Source organism: Typopeltis vanoorti, chromosome 25 (genome assembly GCF_054136105.1).
Source record: "Typopeltis vanoorti isolate ZY-2024b chromosome 25, IOZ_Tvanoo_1.0, whole genome shotgun sequence".
In the NCBI taxonomy this organism is placed as follows: domain Eukaryota; kingdom Metazoa; phylum Arthropoda; class Arachnida; order Uropygi; family Thelyphonidae; genus Typopeltis; species Typopeltis vanoorti.
In genome coordinates, this window is record NC_143573.1 from 5,787,835 (window position 1) to 5,804,747 (window position 16,913).

Sequence of the window (16,913 nt, forward strand, 5' to 3'; positions counted from 1 at the left end):
CTTTTACTATCCTCTTAAAGCAGTTAGCAACACATGAATACGTATATCACAGTGGGATGATGATTTAAGAACCACTTACCGAGATAAGATCACGATGGTCCTCCTGCTCTTGGACACGCATCCATGATATTTTCCAGAATGAAGGTTCCAGGGCAAAAGTCTCGGTAATGCAAACAAGGTTTGTAGTGGTAATCTCCTTCCAGTTCTAGAAATTTCAGCAGCGACAAATTAGATCAACTTGACTTAAACTCAGTTTCAACTTTTAAATCAAATACAATTTGATTAATTGCTAAACAAACACAATTCTAGAACTTTCAGGTAAGTACATGAATACGTTAATTTAAAAAATATATCCAAAAAGTTAGAAATAAATATGGAATTCGATGCTAGTGATAAGTATTATGAGCATATCAGGGCATGTATAACATATATTTATTAACAAGCTAAACCCACAAGTAGAACTCGATTACAGCAACCAGTTCGCGGCCGTTTAATGTCAAATGTCAAGCATGTGTAGAAGCAAAAAACTTACATCCAAGAGGTTCTTTGATTAGATTGTTTTAAGAAGCCCAATGAGAACTGAGTAGCGTTCAGTTCTTAATTAACAATCTATGATTGCAGTTTCGTGTTCCTCCCCGAAATTGCATTACTGTCACTTCGTCGGAGGGCCAACAATTTAATGGCCTTTTTTCAAACTCGCAAACAAACAAGTCCTGATGATTTGTGCTGTCTCCACACAAACCGTAATTCCAGTCTGCATTTTCAACAGTCTTACTAACCCGAGAAAGATGCATTCAGAGAAGAACCAACAGCCCATCGTGGCTCAGAAGATGAAAGAGCAGCTACTTCTACCGCCTCCACAGTTCAATGCTTTTTGGTTAAAAGGTGTGGGTTCGAATCCCACTTAAGACTCGAAGAAGCTTTAGAAGGATTCTTTTCATCTGAAGACGAATTCAGGTTTCGTGCAGAGACCAACGAATTTTACATCTCGGAAAGCATCCAAACGGGACAAAAGAACCCCCGCAATTAACATATTTAATATGCTGGTCTCATAGCCTTAGTGCTTTCGACAGTAATTCTTGAATAAAAATCGGAATCAACTTCCCATTACAATGGCTCAGTTCACAATTGCGTGCTTAATCCAAACGCCACACGGACGACTGCACGCATCGGCACTCCTATGAGTCGCCTTTCTTATTTCCTAAGTTTACCCAATGTGACTCCGGCAGAGTAAAGCAATATTTTAATGGCCTCTCTGTAGTAGAAAAGGACAACGCCGACTACGGCGAAGAGAATTGACGAACCTGGAAAACAATTATTATTCTATGAGCAAATATTGCAAAATACATAAAAGTCTTCTTCCCGTTTTGTAAAAGGTCATATTCACACATTCGTTCAATTAAGAAGTATCAACCGATCGTTGAAAATTACTTTGTTGTTAGGGAGACCATGGTGCGACTGGAATTTGTTCTTACCTCAAATTTTTTAATTTGTGTGATTCTACTCCCTCTGAAAGTTTTTTCGTAGCCACGATATAATAAGTGGTCTATGTTATTCCAAGTCATGCAGTCTATACTGTTAGATATTTCATCAAACTTTTCAATGCTCTTCGCGTCAATAATGTTAAGCTCATACCTGGTATGTTGCATTCTTTCTCTGATTAACACTGACGAAGTCATGTAGTACATTCTTTTGGCTGTTGCAGATTGGATGTATCCTTTTACTACTAAGAACTTCAGGATGACAGCAAAATTTCTACATCTCTTCAGAAATGTAAGGTGATTTAGTAACTTATCTTTTATGCATTTGTCCTTTTCTAAGCACCGAACTTTATGTTTCAGCTGTGAAGTGAAACTGTTCATATTTGGTCTAATGTGTTAAAACTAAGAACTTTTATTGTTAAAAGACCATGAGATTTAATGATTACAAATACAATGAGCCAATTAGTTTCACTAGCCACTGTCTAGTATTTTCAAGGCTGCACTAGTGTGAAAACAAATTAATCAAGTTACATAAAAACATACACTTTAGTACTGCTAGGCCGTTATATTTGATAATTCCTGTTTGATGGCGTGCATGCGTTCGAATGCTTCAGTCAGAATCTCCGGTACATGACCACGTGTTGCGTAGTTTTTCGCATATTGAAGTTCTGTTTTTAAAGACAACGCCCAATAACGTGGAACGGAGTCCCAATATGTGTACACAGCTGTAATTCCATATATTAATTCAGTTTCCACAAAATTGGCGAGAATTTTAAAAGCTCATAACATCAGAGTGGTTTTTAAACCAACTACCATGATCAGACAAGTCTTAAGATCGCCCAAAAATGAGGGACCTTTCTTCAAATTTCCTGGCGTATATGAAATTCTATGTACGTGTGGCCTTTCTTACATTGGACAAACCTCTAGAAGTTTTGAAATAAGACAGAAGGAACACGTGGGGAATGTCAATCACAATAGAATCATCACATCTGGTTTAGCTCATCATTTCTCAACATCAAATCACGTTATAGATTGGAAAAACAGTTCTGTGCCTTACATCGAGAATGACTACAGTTACAGCACTTTCGAAGAAGCATTAGTGGTGCTACGCACAGTCAATAATTTAAATAGAAATCAAGGTGCTATTCTTAAACACATATGGAAATATCTCATCAATTCTCTCAGCTCAACAGAACTACAATATGCGAGAAATTACACAACACGTGGTCATGTACCGGATTCTGACTGAAGTAATCGAACGCATGCACGCCATCAAACAGGAATTATCAAATATAACGGCCTAGCAGTTAATAAAAGTGTATGTTTTCATGTAACTTGATGCATTTGTTTTCACACCAGTACAGCCTTGAAAATGCTAGAGAGGGGCTAGTGAAACTTGTTGGCGCTTTGTATTTGTAATCATTAAATCTTATGGTCTTTTAACAATAAAAGATCTTAGTTTTGCCAGTTAATTATTTTAGTTAAGTTGGGCAGGGCACGTTTCTAGGTCACAGCCCTTGCAGGAGGACACGGCGAATCACTGGACGGTTTCCAAAGAACAGTCACACTGTCGGCAACACAGAATTCTCCGTATTGTCGATGAATTGTTGCGCGATTTGGTGTTAAGGCCGAATCTGCTGAGGCCATGAGGACAGTGAATTATGAAATGCATGTGGCGTCTGTTCTTCTGGCAGGTTTTGTGCTAGATAGAACTTTACCTCCTCCTCCATTGCCAATGATTCTCTGCATCATTCCCCCTCAAATTACACCATGTATCTGTGTATTATTATAGACCACGTGCGTTGTCCCCTGACATGCAGTATTCTACTAAATGTGGAACCTTTGTATAATTTGGAGCAACAGCCTTATTAATGTATAACTGATATTCTTGAACAGATATAACCATACTACTTAATATTGAATCTCTCTCTCTCTCTCTCTCTCTCTCCATTGCATAACTTCCATTGATCAGCCACAGCCTTTGACAATTTTTCATCACTCAAGTTTAAGTGATAGAACCTAGAGGATACTGTGTACAAAGAAGAGGGGATGACGTTGATATGTTTTTGCAATTATTCAAAAAAGAAAAAAAAATCAAAGGAATTCTCTTTGGGTGTGTTGATGAGAGGAAAAATTTCCTGTTGGTGTTTCGCAAGTTCAACTTTCAGGACATGAAAATAACTTTCCAGAGATTTCTTTGAGAAGGAGTAAGTCGGCAGACTTTAATGAGTCAAATTTTGAAGAAAGCACCTTTTCCGCAATACACACCACCCTAAATTCCTTTGTAAACACGATTCCGCTGAGATTCCAATTTTTTTTTTTTTGAATTAAACAGCAAAATCGAAAGTTTGTAGTAGAAATATTAGGATCAGCTTTACCATACGTACCTATAGCAATGATAGGGAGCACTGTTGTCCAAAAGGAGTTCAGGACAAAGGTCTTTCTCTGTGAGACTGACGATCGCTTTGTTTTTATTATTTCCATTTGCGTCGTCGTTCGCACACTTTGTATCATTGACATCAATAATCTGGAACACAAAAGAAATTCTTTTTAATTATATATTTATGTATAAACTTAAACTTTCGGTTTTAGTTTGAATTTGGAAAGATAACATGTAGGAGAAAGAGGAGAGAGAGAGAGAGAGAGAGAGAGTTGAATGGATATCCTTGTTAGTCTTCCGACTCCAAAGATTTCCAGCGAGACAATAATCTAAACTCAATGACTCTAATCAGGCAAGAAAGAGTGGTACTGACCTCCTCTCGTTTGTCTGTAATCCACTTTCTGAGCTCATTGCTGTTACAATCGCACTTCCACGGATTCTCAGACATCGTAGTATATTCCAAGGGCATCTGCGTGATGGCCGGAAAAGGCAGATTAGTCAACCGGTTATTTTTTAACAGCAGACCCACGACGTTCTTCGAAAAGAGCCCCTCTACAGAAGCGAGTTGGTTGTCTTCCAAGTTTACAGCAAACATCTCAGTGCTTGAAGAGTTTAAAAACGAGTTCACCTGAGGAGGCACAGACGTCAAATTTTGACCGCTGCAGTTCACTAAATTGCCATAAAAGGAATGCGTTTCGTTCGAGAAATAAAAGCAGTTGCAGTGGCATGGCACAGCACAGTTGTCGTTAGCGCTCGCAAGATCTTCGAAACTAAAAGATTTCAGTCCCTTTCCTTGGTGCCAAAGGGGAGCTGCACATTCGGGTTGATCGAGAAAGGTCACGTCGTCCGCCAATGCCTGGATCAGTGGATAGAGCGGGCATTCGCAGTTCCAAGGATTGTCTGAAATGAAAACAATGGCGGATACTGAGCCATAAAATGAATGACGGGAAAATCTGAATTTAATCTGGATATCACATGCGAGAACTGATTTACACAAATAAAGACTGCATAATCAAATGCGAATTTTTTTTAATAATAATCATATATTTTATTGATTGCTAAAATATTTATACATACAATAAACATCTTGTGTGACATTGCACCTTATAATTTTACAGAGTTCAGTACTAAGTGTTGCAATTCCTACATTGCTACATTGGATTTCAATTAAAATTTTTAATAATACTTTTTTGCCTTTATATTATGTATTTACAACACATGTTCTTCTAATATTAACAATGAAGATTACACAGAATTTTTTGTATAATTTTTGATTTTTTTATTTTATTTTTATTATTATTATTTTGAAGTTTGAGAAAGAGTGATTATACATACAAATTTATGCATTTGTTTATAAAGATTACTTGTAGATGAGTGAGGCAAGTTAATCCCACCTACTTTAAAGCTTGGGTTAGCTTTTGTGAAGAGAGTGGGATTTAGCCTTCCCTATGTGTGTTGTTGCTAGTTTATGTATGGGATGTAGGTATTGGATGCTAGTGATTTGTGATGTGTATATTACTGTTAATGGTTTCTTAACTTTGTTGGTATATTTTCCAGAGTTTGTTTTTTAATTTTCTGTAGTTATCTACATGGTTTAACTTTCTTGGTAGGTTGTTGAGATCCGTGGGTATCTGATGTGATCTCACAAAAGACCCGTATGAGTTGTTGAAGGGTGTGTGGATGTAGAGAGTTGTAGTATGTTGCGTTATATGATAAGTGTCTCTGTTGTTTCGGTAGGTGATGTTGAAATAATTTCTTGTTAATGTCATGTAGTGTTTCAGGTTTTTAATGCTCAGAATTCTGTATCGCCATGTGCTTGTCGGATATTGGTTGTTGGATGTAAGGTGTCCAGATCACTGTTGACACGATTTTCCAGTGTAATGTTTCTAATTTTGTTAGGTGGCTGTTTGATGTATTTGCCAAAGACATTATTCAATCCAACATAAAAATCTCTTATACCACCGATGGAATAATGTCTTTAACTTAGAAGGATTTTGCTACGATCATCCGTAGTTTGGTGTGTAGGTATTCTATAAGTTTTGTCCATTTAAGGTGGGAATCTATATAGAGACCGAGGTATATTCATGTGTTACAGGTTTGATTTCTGAACATTGGCAGGTATTTTTGTTGTTAATTCAGAGGTATGTGTGACAGTGTATCGATAGTGATGCGGGGCGAATGATTCTTGGGAAGTGTATTATCAACATCTGTGTTTTGGTGCCGTTGATTAGAATTGTGTTTTAGTGGAAGTATGTTGTGATTTCATTTAGGTTTTCTTGTGCTTTGCAGAGAGCCGTGTTGATGTCTGTGTGGATTGCTAGTAATGCAGTGTCATCTGCGTACAGAAATATTTGACTTCTTATGGATATGTTATGAACATCGTTAATGTGTATGTTGAATAGATGGGTGTAATATGGCACCTTGAGGTACACAGTGTTTTATTTGTATACACCGACGGTGACATGTACCTATTTTTGTTACTTGTGTTCTGTTTGAGAGGTAGTTCTTGAACCATGTATGCAGTGTTCCTCTTATACCTATTGAGTATAGTTTGGTGAGTAGTACGTTATGTTCAAGTGTATCAAATGCTTTGGTTAGGTCCAGCAATATAAGGACGAGGTACTTGTTTTTGTGGAGAGCTTTGTTTATTGTGTCGGCGATGTCTTCTAATAAAGTGGTGATGTTCTTTTTTTGTTTTCTGAAAGCCGTATTGGTTTTGTGAGATGATGTTGTACTTCTGTAAATAATTCTGTAGTCTGGTCAGTAAAGGTGAAATAAGTGTTTTGTGTTCTGACATTGCAGTGTATATAAAATCGTTTTTGTCTCTTTGTTCCCAAATGTTCAGTTTTATCATTTTATACTGTAACGACATTCATCTATTTAGTTTGTACGGTGCACAGAAAGCATGCGTTGTTATAGCGTATCTTATTATATTTTGGCCTAATGCGTTGTATGTTAGTGTTTTTACGAGTGTGAGAACTATATCTTTTAACATGTAGAGTTTGCCAGTTATTGTTCGTCGTTTGATGTGTAGATGGCTTATGGGATTATTCCAGTTCATATCTGAGTCGAAGTAAATTCCAAGGTGTCGTATTGTTTCAACCTGAGTGATTGTAGTGGTTTTACTTTTCTGTGTGTTTTTTATGTTGGAGAGTGGATGTTGGATGGTTATATATTTGTTATTAACTGGTCGAGTCAGTGGATTTCTGAATATCATTAATTTTGTCTTTTCTGAGTTTAGGCGTATGGAGTTTTTGGTGAGCCAGTCTATGATCAGATTTATGTCATGTTGCATATTTGTTTGGGCTGTGCTTGCGTTATTGTGGATGGATATTATTGCTGTATCATCTGCGTATTGGAATATCTTACCTTTGAGAGGTAGCTGATTAATATCGTGCGTGTAAATGTTGAATAGCGTTGGAGAGATTTCAGTTCCCTGTGGCACTCGACAGGTTACTGGAAGCTCTCTACTTCGGTTTGACCCGATACGTGTGATATGCTTTGTATTTTGAAGGTAGTTTGCAAACCACCGGTGAATGGGCCCATCTATGCCAACATGCCTCAGCTTTTCTAAGAAGGTTTGATCTGTGAGTGTATCAAATGCTTTATTTAGATCAATAAAGACTACTGGCAATTTTGATTTTGTCTAAGGCTGTATTAATTACGTCTGGAAAGTCTTCCAAGAGAGATGTTGTTTCCTTATTTTTCTGAAAACCGTACTACGATTGGAGGATAATATGAAAGTTCTCTGTATATGCTGTGAGTATCTTTAGGACTATCCGCTGCATAATTTGCTTGATAATTGGTAATGGTGCTATGGGTCTGTAATTGCTGATTAAATTTCTTCTTCCATGTTTGCATATGGGTTTGATTATGGCAGTCTTTAGCATACTTGGTATCCGTCCTGTTTTAAATATTTTATTTATTAATTTTAGTAGGACAAAGCCTAGTTGCATGTTGCTTGGTATCCGTAGTTCTAATACCATCAATTCATGGCCTTTGTTTGGTTTGATTTGATAAATTACAGAGAAAAGTTCTTCTTTTTTTTTAGGTTGGAAACCATAATGTCTGTTTTGATTGTGGTCCAAGTGGAGGATCACGTTTTGTGATTGGGGGAATATTTGTGCGCAGTTCTTGGATGGAGTCTGCAAAGTATTGGTGAAAGTCATTTGCTAGTTCTTGGATAGATTTGTGTCTTTCATGAAGCTGTGTTTTATGGTTTCAGAGGCTGTGCTGTTGGGAGCACAATCTGGCATCTCATTGATCAGATACCAGGTTTGTTTCACGTTGTTTTGTGCAGAGGTTAGTTTGTCTCTGTAGTAGTTTCTTTTTTCATTTCTCATTTGTGTTGTAAGGTGATTCCTTGTTATCTTATATTCAGTTTTTAAAGCTGTGTTATTTGTATATCGCTTTAATTCTTTCCATAAAGCGTCCTTTCTGTATATTTCTAGGATTACGTTTTGTGTTATCTAAGGATTATGGGTTGTTTTTGAGCGAATTCTGACTTTCTTTGGAGTTACTTATATATTTCCTCCAGTGTGAGTTTAATGTTGTTGTATAAGATATCTCCTGAATCTAATGCGATGTGTTCCTAGTGGGTTTTTCTTATTTCGTGGTTGACTATTTCTTCGTCCATTATTGTTTGGTGTTGTTTTTCATCTGGGGGGATTGCATGGGTATTTTCTTGGTGTGCAGATTTAGAGCCGTGAAGTAATAATCTGCTACTTTGCACTTTATGACTGATGCAGTGTAACTGTTTGGTGGTGCTCGGATGTTTATATGATCAAGACGGCAGGAAACAGTGATAGTATTTCCGAATATTTCTTCTCTAGTACATGGTGTTATTGTTGTTATTAGGTTATACACGGATAGTGTGTATAGATATTGTACTTGCAAACATAAATATTGCAAACGAAAACCAGAACAATTAATGTTGTTCTGGTTTTCGTTTGTAATATTTATGTTTACGTCGCCAATTATCATTAGGTATTCGGTTGAGCATATTTCTTGGAGTGAAAGCCAGTAATGAGTTCGTGCAAAAGTTTTATCATGGTTAAGTTTGGTGGCCTGTAAATAGAATTTAATATAATTTAGTATTATGAGTTGCTGTTTATTGCTGGTATTAGTGATTTCCTTGCAAAGGGTTTCAGCATGCTCAAACAGATAGACAATTTCTTTTGCTATTAATTTATGTTCGATAAATATTAATATTTCACCCCCTCTTTTTGTTTGGCAGAATGATCTATGTTGTTGGAAGCCTCGAATTTTGAAAGCATTCGCTTCGTCAGTAGTTATAGATACTTTATTTAGAATCATTATATCAATAATATCAGTGTAATTCCTCAGATAAGCCTGTAATAATAACAAATGTTTTCGGATGATTCTGATGCTAATATGCAAGATTAAGAGACCACTCGCTTGTACTGTGTTTTGTTTCCATGCATCAAGCGATTCGAAAGAACAATTGATGATGTATTCTGGTGCAATTACATCTATCTGATGGTCCACATTCATTTTTGTTGTGTTGTGGTCTCCTTTTTGAACTAATTTCCAGTCTTTTGTTTCACTCTAGCATCCTATCTATGTCTTCCGAACTTTTTATTTGTATAGACTTTGAAGTTTGTGTCTTTCTCACGAATATCTAGCCGTCTTTGATCCACAAAAATTGACAATTTTTTTCTGGTTTTGCTTTTCTTGCTTGCTATACGAGATTTTGACTGAAAGGTGTTAAATACTCAGATACATTTATATCCTTGACAACTGGTTTTTTCAGTCTGCTGGCTTTTATGAGAGTGTCTCTTGTAGCCATGCTTCTCAGACGAATTATGACTGGTGCGGGTCGTGTCGAGCCTTGTTTTTGTTCTTCCTGGGAATCCGATTTATCTCTGAATATCATTACGCTGAAGGGGATGTCAACTGCATGGCCTAACTTTAAAACTACATCTCTGAGGTTTTCTGTGGATGCAGTTTCTGGAAGGCCGCTTATGACAAGATCTTTTTTATGTTGTTGTTGATTTAAAAGTTCGTATTGTAGTTTTAGGGAATTAAGTTCTTGACGAAGTTCGGTGATGTCTTTCGTCAATTTGTGTTACCCGTTAGTTAGTACGTTAATGCTGATTTTAATGTCTTTTACCGTTTGTAAGACTTCTTCGACTGTTGAATTATTACAGTTAACTAACTCTTCATATTCACTAATTTTTTGGTTATTTGTTTATCAAAGAGTTCTTCGACACGATCTGCTAAGCTGGCTTTTATATTCTCTAAACCTTTTTCTAGTAATAAATTGACAGAATTCAAATTATAAGACTCAACAGTATTTTTTGTCTGTTCAGTTCATCGTCCGATTCTGCCTCCGGTGTAATCGGTTGCGCCGTGGGTGACAGCATTTCTTTGTTCTCTATACAATTTAGGCACTTCCATTCTTCTCGTTTGGCACTGGATTTGCGTTGCCAGGTTTTTTCTGAAAGTCAGGATCATGTAAAGTGAAGATCCCTATGGCATTTCCTGCAGGTTATATAACATCCATCGGACGATATATCCTTCAGGCACTTCTTGCACTTCATGACTCACCTTTCTTCCCTTGAGCAACTGTAAAGATGGCGACGTCTTTTGTTCTATGCTCGTTAGTGACTGTGGTGAATTCTGATAAATTTTCAGCACACTCAAAATTTGGATTCCACTTGGCCAATTTCGATAAATTATATATCACTGTCTTCAGCGTGACACGCAGAATTATTTTATGACACTTTTAAATTAACAACAGGAATTACAACGACATTAGAACTATAAAAAACGGGAGCGGCGAGACCATCATGCAACCGTTCGTATGCCTACACAGCGCCCTCTGTCAATAATAATAATAATAATAATAATAATAATAATAATAATATTTATTGTACTTCAAAGAAAATACATCTACACAAAAGCATATAAACAAAATTAACACTGTAATACGAACACTTTTTACAATAGATATAACTGATGTATCTAAAAGAATAAACTTTTTAATAAAAATCTGAAAAATAATATTATTGGTCTTCTAGATTAGTTATGGTTTTTTAAATACCTTGATAAAAATTTTTATTGCTGAGTACTTTTCTCTTACAGTAAGATGAATTAATACATTTTTATACAACAGTAACACATTTTACTACATGTGGTTGAGTACAAAGTTTAAAAATTTTCCTTATAATTTGCACAACGTAAAATTGGCATAATAATCTATGTATTGCTCCGAGGATTTTTAATGATGATCACAGTGATAATTTACCAGATATAATTTACGGTTCACGGACAATTCATCAAGAGGAAAAATCATCGCAAGGAAACTTCATCACAGAAAAACTCATCACACGAACTATTGATCGCCGAAAAAATTCGTTGAAAATGGAAATGATATTGCATTGATACCAATATAAGAAAAGTAAATGCAGTGCGAGATGAATATCACGAAGTACAATTTTATTATGTATCTACGTATTAGTTCGCGCTGTTAGCTGGCAATGTGCTTTGCAACCATTTGCCTGGGAAAGAATGTCATGGGTTCGATTCCTGTCGTTGAAGTGAGGAGCTTAGGATCTTTCTCAGACATAGCCAAGTTAGCCGATCTCGGACGTGGACTTCAGGGTTTTCTCCCAAGTTTATTTGGGATCTTCCTCCAGCATGTATGAAAACGGGCTTTGAGAACATACGCTGTTACTGTCTCTTCTACATATAGTACTTACTGGGAGGCATTTGGACAACCTTATCCTTGTATAACGGTTGCGGTTATAAGGAATAGAAACCCTCGACACCGCATAGGTAAAACAGGGAAAGATCTATGTATAATTTATTTATATTTTCATAATATTTTTATTCTTATACAGTGAAAGTGAAAGTAATATTTTATTGATCGGTGAGTTTCCTAATTTCTGTTTCGTCTTAAAAAGTTATAAATATTCTTTATTACTTTGATACCATAGGTTCCGTTGATGGAATATTAATGTTTGGGGAGAAAGAGCATCATATTTAAGAATATTTATTATTCTTAAATATATATATATATATATATATATATATATATATATATATATATATATATATATATACAGTGTGGCCATAAATTAAATTTCCCTCTTTGGAGGAATCTGTAGCTCAAACTAATATACAAGGAATGAAACCACATTTTGTACTGACTTTCGAAGACATGGGGAGATGAATTCCGCGAAAAAAGTATTTAGTACCAAAAATCGCCGATAGGGGAAATTTTGGCGCTGGTGGATCCGAAAGCATTCCAATATTTGCAGTGAACACAAGTAAAAAGTATTATGCGAATTTTACTGTGCGTACGTGACAGCAGCGCCACCAGTATGCGTCCTACCTTGCCTCAGCATGCTTTACTTGTTAAGTTGTTTTACCTTAAACAGTGCAATGCCGTAGCGACCCTTAGGAAATTTAGAAGGCTTCATAACCTGCGTACAGGTCCTATGTCAGTTGTAGCACTGAGAGCTATGATTAAGAAGTTTGAAGAAACTGGATCACTAGGAGTTAGACCTGGCTGAGAACGGAAAGCAGTGCAAGAAGAGACAGTAACAGACGTTGCTACTGCGGTGTTCGACGACAGAGGGACCAGTACTGGTCCAAGCGCTCGTGCCATAGCTCACAAACTTGATATGGCTTACTGTACACTCTGGAAAATCTTATTGAAAAATGCTTCACTTCTATCCGTATAAGTTCAGTCGTGTGCAAGCACTAACTACTGCAGATTATGATAAGCGCATGACCTACGCTCTAACGTTTCTTCCCCGAATGGAGGTCGACAATGACTGGCCTTAGAGAATATTGTGGGGTAATGAGGCTCAATTTTATCTGAATGGGTTGGTCAACACTCATCACTACAGAACTTGGACATCACTCTGAACATACCCAAGCGATCCAGCAAGTACCACTGCATTCTCCAAAAGTAACCATGTGGTGTGGCTTCACAGCCGATTTCATAATAGGACCTTACTTTTTTGAGCGTATTACCCCGACAAGTCCTGTAACCTGCTCCATTACTGGAGAGATTTATCGAGGAATGGTGGAAAATTTTGTCATTCCTGAATTGCAGCAGAGACAATGTCTGTACTCCATAATTTTTATCCAGGATGGAGCACGGCCACACATTGAACGTTTAGTAAAGCCTTTTACGCCATCCTTTCAGTAATGAGAAGGTTATCAGTTTATCTTTCCTACATAGGAAAGATAAACTGTAGGTTGTTATCGTTAACAGAGCTGGTTTAAGATCATAGGTGCACTTTTGAGAAATTATATTAAAGAAAATGATAATGAAGTTACGTAAATGCTATCATAATGATCAAGATCATCTAAATTGCCATCTGCGGCTGCAATACTAATCTTTACCTTTTCCTCCAATGCTAGTATTTTCAGACGAAGAAATTCATCTCTCCCCTAATAACAACTCCAAACATTAATGCCTATTGCGAGTTTCGAATCCACAGTTGATTGCTGGGAGAGAGTTCGCTATCTAGTCGGTTGTTCATCATCCTGGTTTATTTACAATTTATAATTTTTAAATATGAAAACGAACTAATATAGGAATAAGAAAAAAGTTAATTATTATTTGTAGTTTTCCAGGCATCTCTGTTTTGAGCTAGTTGAGTTACTTCTCGTAGAGAGAGAGAGAGAGAGAGTATCTGTGCTAATAAGATAGTGAATATTCTGCCAGAATTGTATAGTTGGTCTTCCCCTCGTATTTGTTTATTTGAGGGAACGTATAATACTAAGATGTTGAAGTATGGAGAAAAGGATGTCTCAGTTGATGTCCAAGCCAATCAAGTTGACGATTGCGTTGGGTTTCATTTTAAGGGTTTTATGGTTTGCCTCTTCTAAAATACTGGAATTACTAATATGTTGCTTCCAATAGTAACCGAGTTACAGTCTTAAGCAGATTGTATTAAAGCTATTAAGGTTATTATTGCTTTTTGGGTGGAACCGTCTCATGTTTCTCCACGATACCAGAAGATAGCCTGAGAGTTTGCTTTTTAAAGTTTAATTTTAATTTTCCAAGCAATGAGGGGCAATTTCAATATATATCTTTGATGCCTGTGTTGATTGAGATTTTATATTTTCTTAATAATATGTCGTTTACAGTATTATTTATATTTGAGCCTAAGCGTTGAAAGTCTTCTACTTTTTTCTAAAGGTTAATTGTGTTCTGCAATGATGGAACCTTGCATTATATTTGTGAGTATTTTAGTTTTATTTCATTTAACTGTCAATCCAAATATTTTTGCAGCTTGGCATAGTTTGTCAAAGTGTTGTTGTGTCTTGGCTGAAGATGAGTCTATTACTTCTGTTATATCGTCTGCATAGCTGAGGTTGTTAGCCGGTTGAGTCGGTTGTTAGCCGATATTTCTGATATTTGATATTTCTGATTACAGTTTACTTTTGAACGGTTCACAAGAGAAGTAATTAATTACATATTTCATTTTAGGAGCATCCATCTATATATTTTATTTTCAGTAAAAAATATTGAATTTAAAATTTCTCAGTGTGTCATAAAATACTTGTATTGGAGGAAAAGGTAAAGACTAGTATTGCAGCAGCAGATTTACTTATGCTGATTTACATATTATGATAGCATTTACGTAATTTATTATTATGTTTCTTTAATATCTTTACTCAAAATTGCACCTGTGATCTTAAACTAGTACTGCAAACGATAGCAGCGTGCAAGATGTCTTTGCTATCCAGGAAAAGTGATTTTCAAAATGCACGTGTTTTCAATAACTCATCATCATCAAATTCCTGCCATGTAACCTCAAGGGGTGCACAGGATATGATAGTACTCATGAAAAAAATTACATCATTACTAAATTACTATCTATAATTTTCCTCGAAATCAGTCTATTACTTGTCAAGACTCCAACATTATCAGATCTTATATTTCTATCGTCTAAGGCACTTTGTACCACATCAATCCACCTATATCTTGGTCTTCCTCTGGGTCGTTTTCCTGCCAACCTGGCAGAGAACACTTGTTTTGCTAATCTTTTCTCTCCCATTCTATTTAAGTGACCATACCACCTGAGATTAGCTCTGGTAACGCATTCCTGGATGCTGACAATGTCAAGTTCTTTCCTAATATCCTAGTTTTTAATATGATATTGCCATTGATGCCATCTGTTCAAGCCTCTAATCTTTCTCAGAAATCTCATATCTGCAGTCTCTAGTCTTTGGTCAAGTGTTTTTCTTCTGACTCAGCTCTCAGATCCATAAGTTAAAACTGGTTTGAACACAGTGTGTATACAGCTAATTTAGTATTCACACTAATTTATCTCTTATTCCACATGAATTTATCCAATTGATTTCCCACCATACCAACTTTGCTGATTCTGTTGTCTATTTCTATATTTAATTTACCATCTTCACTAAAAATCGTGCCTAAGTAGCTGAAATATTTTTCATTCACAACTCCGTTTGTGAATGGAGAACTTGTTCCACAGGTTCTCCATTCAAAACACAGTTGACTTTTTCAATGATTCTGCCTATTTTCATTGTCTTTTTATTGCTGACCTTCATACCACATCTATTACAACAACTACTCAATTTAGTCAGAGAATCTTGCAGACTTGTAGCGGATTTATTTAGAAGTATAACATCATCCGCATAAAGCAAAGAGCTGACATTAACATATCCAATTTTGATATCATGTTTAATACCACTTTCCTTCATAATGTGATCCATATAGATAATGAATAATAGAGGGGATAATATACATCCTTGTCTCACACTAGATTTAACATTAAACCATCTTCCTGTACTTCCTTTAATTCTAACTGCTGACTTACAACTCAGATAAAGACTAAGTATTGCTTGATATAATGCCTTATTGACACTATATAACTGCAGCGTATTGAATAGCTTCTCTCTTGGCACCTTGTCATATGCGTTTCCCAAATCAACAAAACTTAAATACAGATCTTTGTTATATTCCCATGCTTTCTCGACTATTTGTCGTGAAGTGAAGATCTGATCCTGACAGGCCTCTATTTGACCTGAATCCAGCATGTTCTTCACCCAGCTTTCCATCCACAATTCTTCTCAACCGTTTCTCAAGTATATTTGCATAGATCTTGCCAGGAACACTCAGTAGGGAAATACCTCTGTAATTCTCACATTCAGTTTTATTTCCCTTTTTATATATGGGTACTATGAGAGCTCTACTCCAATCATCGGGAATTCGTCCCTGTGTCCAGGCTTTCTGAACTATGCAGTGTAGCCACTGTAAGACTTTTATACCACCATACTTCAGCATTTCTGGTCGAATATCATCTACTCCTGCTGCCTTTCCACATTTCAAGCCTTTGATGGCTTTTTTCTATTTTAAGTATGGATATATATTCCTGACTGCATGCCTGATCAGTGTTTTTTTACCACTGTGCTGTCATCACTGCTTGTTTCATTTAGCAGTTTTTCAAAGTAATTACTCCATACTTCAAGGATATCTTTTTCTCCTGTTTTCATATCACCTTTATCATCTCTAATTCCTTTTACAGCACTCTTTCCCCTATTCCTAAGCTTTCTCAACAACCTCCAGAATATTTTGCCACCATCTTGATATTTATTTTCTATATTCTTGCCAAAGTCCTCCCATGACTTTTGTTTAGCCAGTTTTACACAGTGTTTAGCATTCTTGCATTTGTCTCTATATTCTCTAAGAACACAAGCTGACTTATTTGCCAGGAACTTTTGATATGCTTTCTTCTTTTCCTTCACTGCCTCTTTAACTTCCTGTGTCCACCAGAGAGTTCTGATTTTTTGATTCTTGCAGACAACCTCACCAGATGCCTCTCTGGCAGAATCAATCAATGTTTTCTTCAGAGTTTGCCACTGAATCTCTAAGGTTTGATTCCTGTTCTCAAACTCTCTCATGTTTTTTTTCAATAATCTTTCTGTATTTTAGTCTACAGTTCACATCTTATAGCTGCTCAACTTTTATTCGCTTTAAAACTTTCTTACATGTTATTCTTTTCAATATGAAATTCAATTTTTTCCTGCTCAAGACGAGA

General features: G+C 36.2%; 1 protein-coding gene across 1 annotated transcript; it reads right to left on the reverse strand.

Moving 5' to 3' along the window:
* Positions 1-1,243: 1,243 nt before the first annotated feature.
* Positions 1,244-4,563, reverse strand: LOC150092503 (platelet glycoprotein Ib beta chain-like). The gene is made up of 3 exons (XM_090414219.1): positions 4,235-4,563; positions 3,869-4,008; positions 1,244-1,304 (listed from the first exon to the last, which is right to left on the reverse strand). The coding sequence occupies exons 1-3, from the start codon at positions 4,454-4,456 to the stop codon at positions 1,244-1,246; spliced, it is 423 nt and encodes a 140-aa protein (XP_090270345.1). The 5' UTR covers positions 4,457-4,563.
* Positions 4,564-16,913: the final 12,350 nt, after the last annotated feature.

What these genes read in the sequence shown, in the direction of transcription:
- LOC150092503 (XM_090414219.1), bottom strand. Translation starts at nt 4,456, where the DNA reads ATGTTTGCTGTAAACTTGGAAGACAACCAACTCGCTTCTGTAGAGGGG. An exon ending in TTACAGACAAACGAGAGGAG is followed by an intron (nt 4,009 to 4,234) that starts GTCAGTACCACT and finishes TTTGTGTTCCAG; the next exon opens with ATTATTGATGTCAATGATAC. An exon ending in GCTCCCTATCATTGCTATAG is followed by an intron (nt 1,305 to 3,868) that starts GTACGTATGGTA and finishes ATTGTTTTCCAG; the next exon opens with GTTCGTCAATTCTCTTCGCC.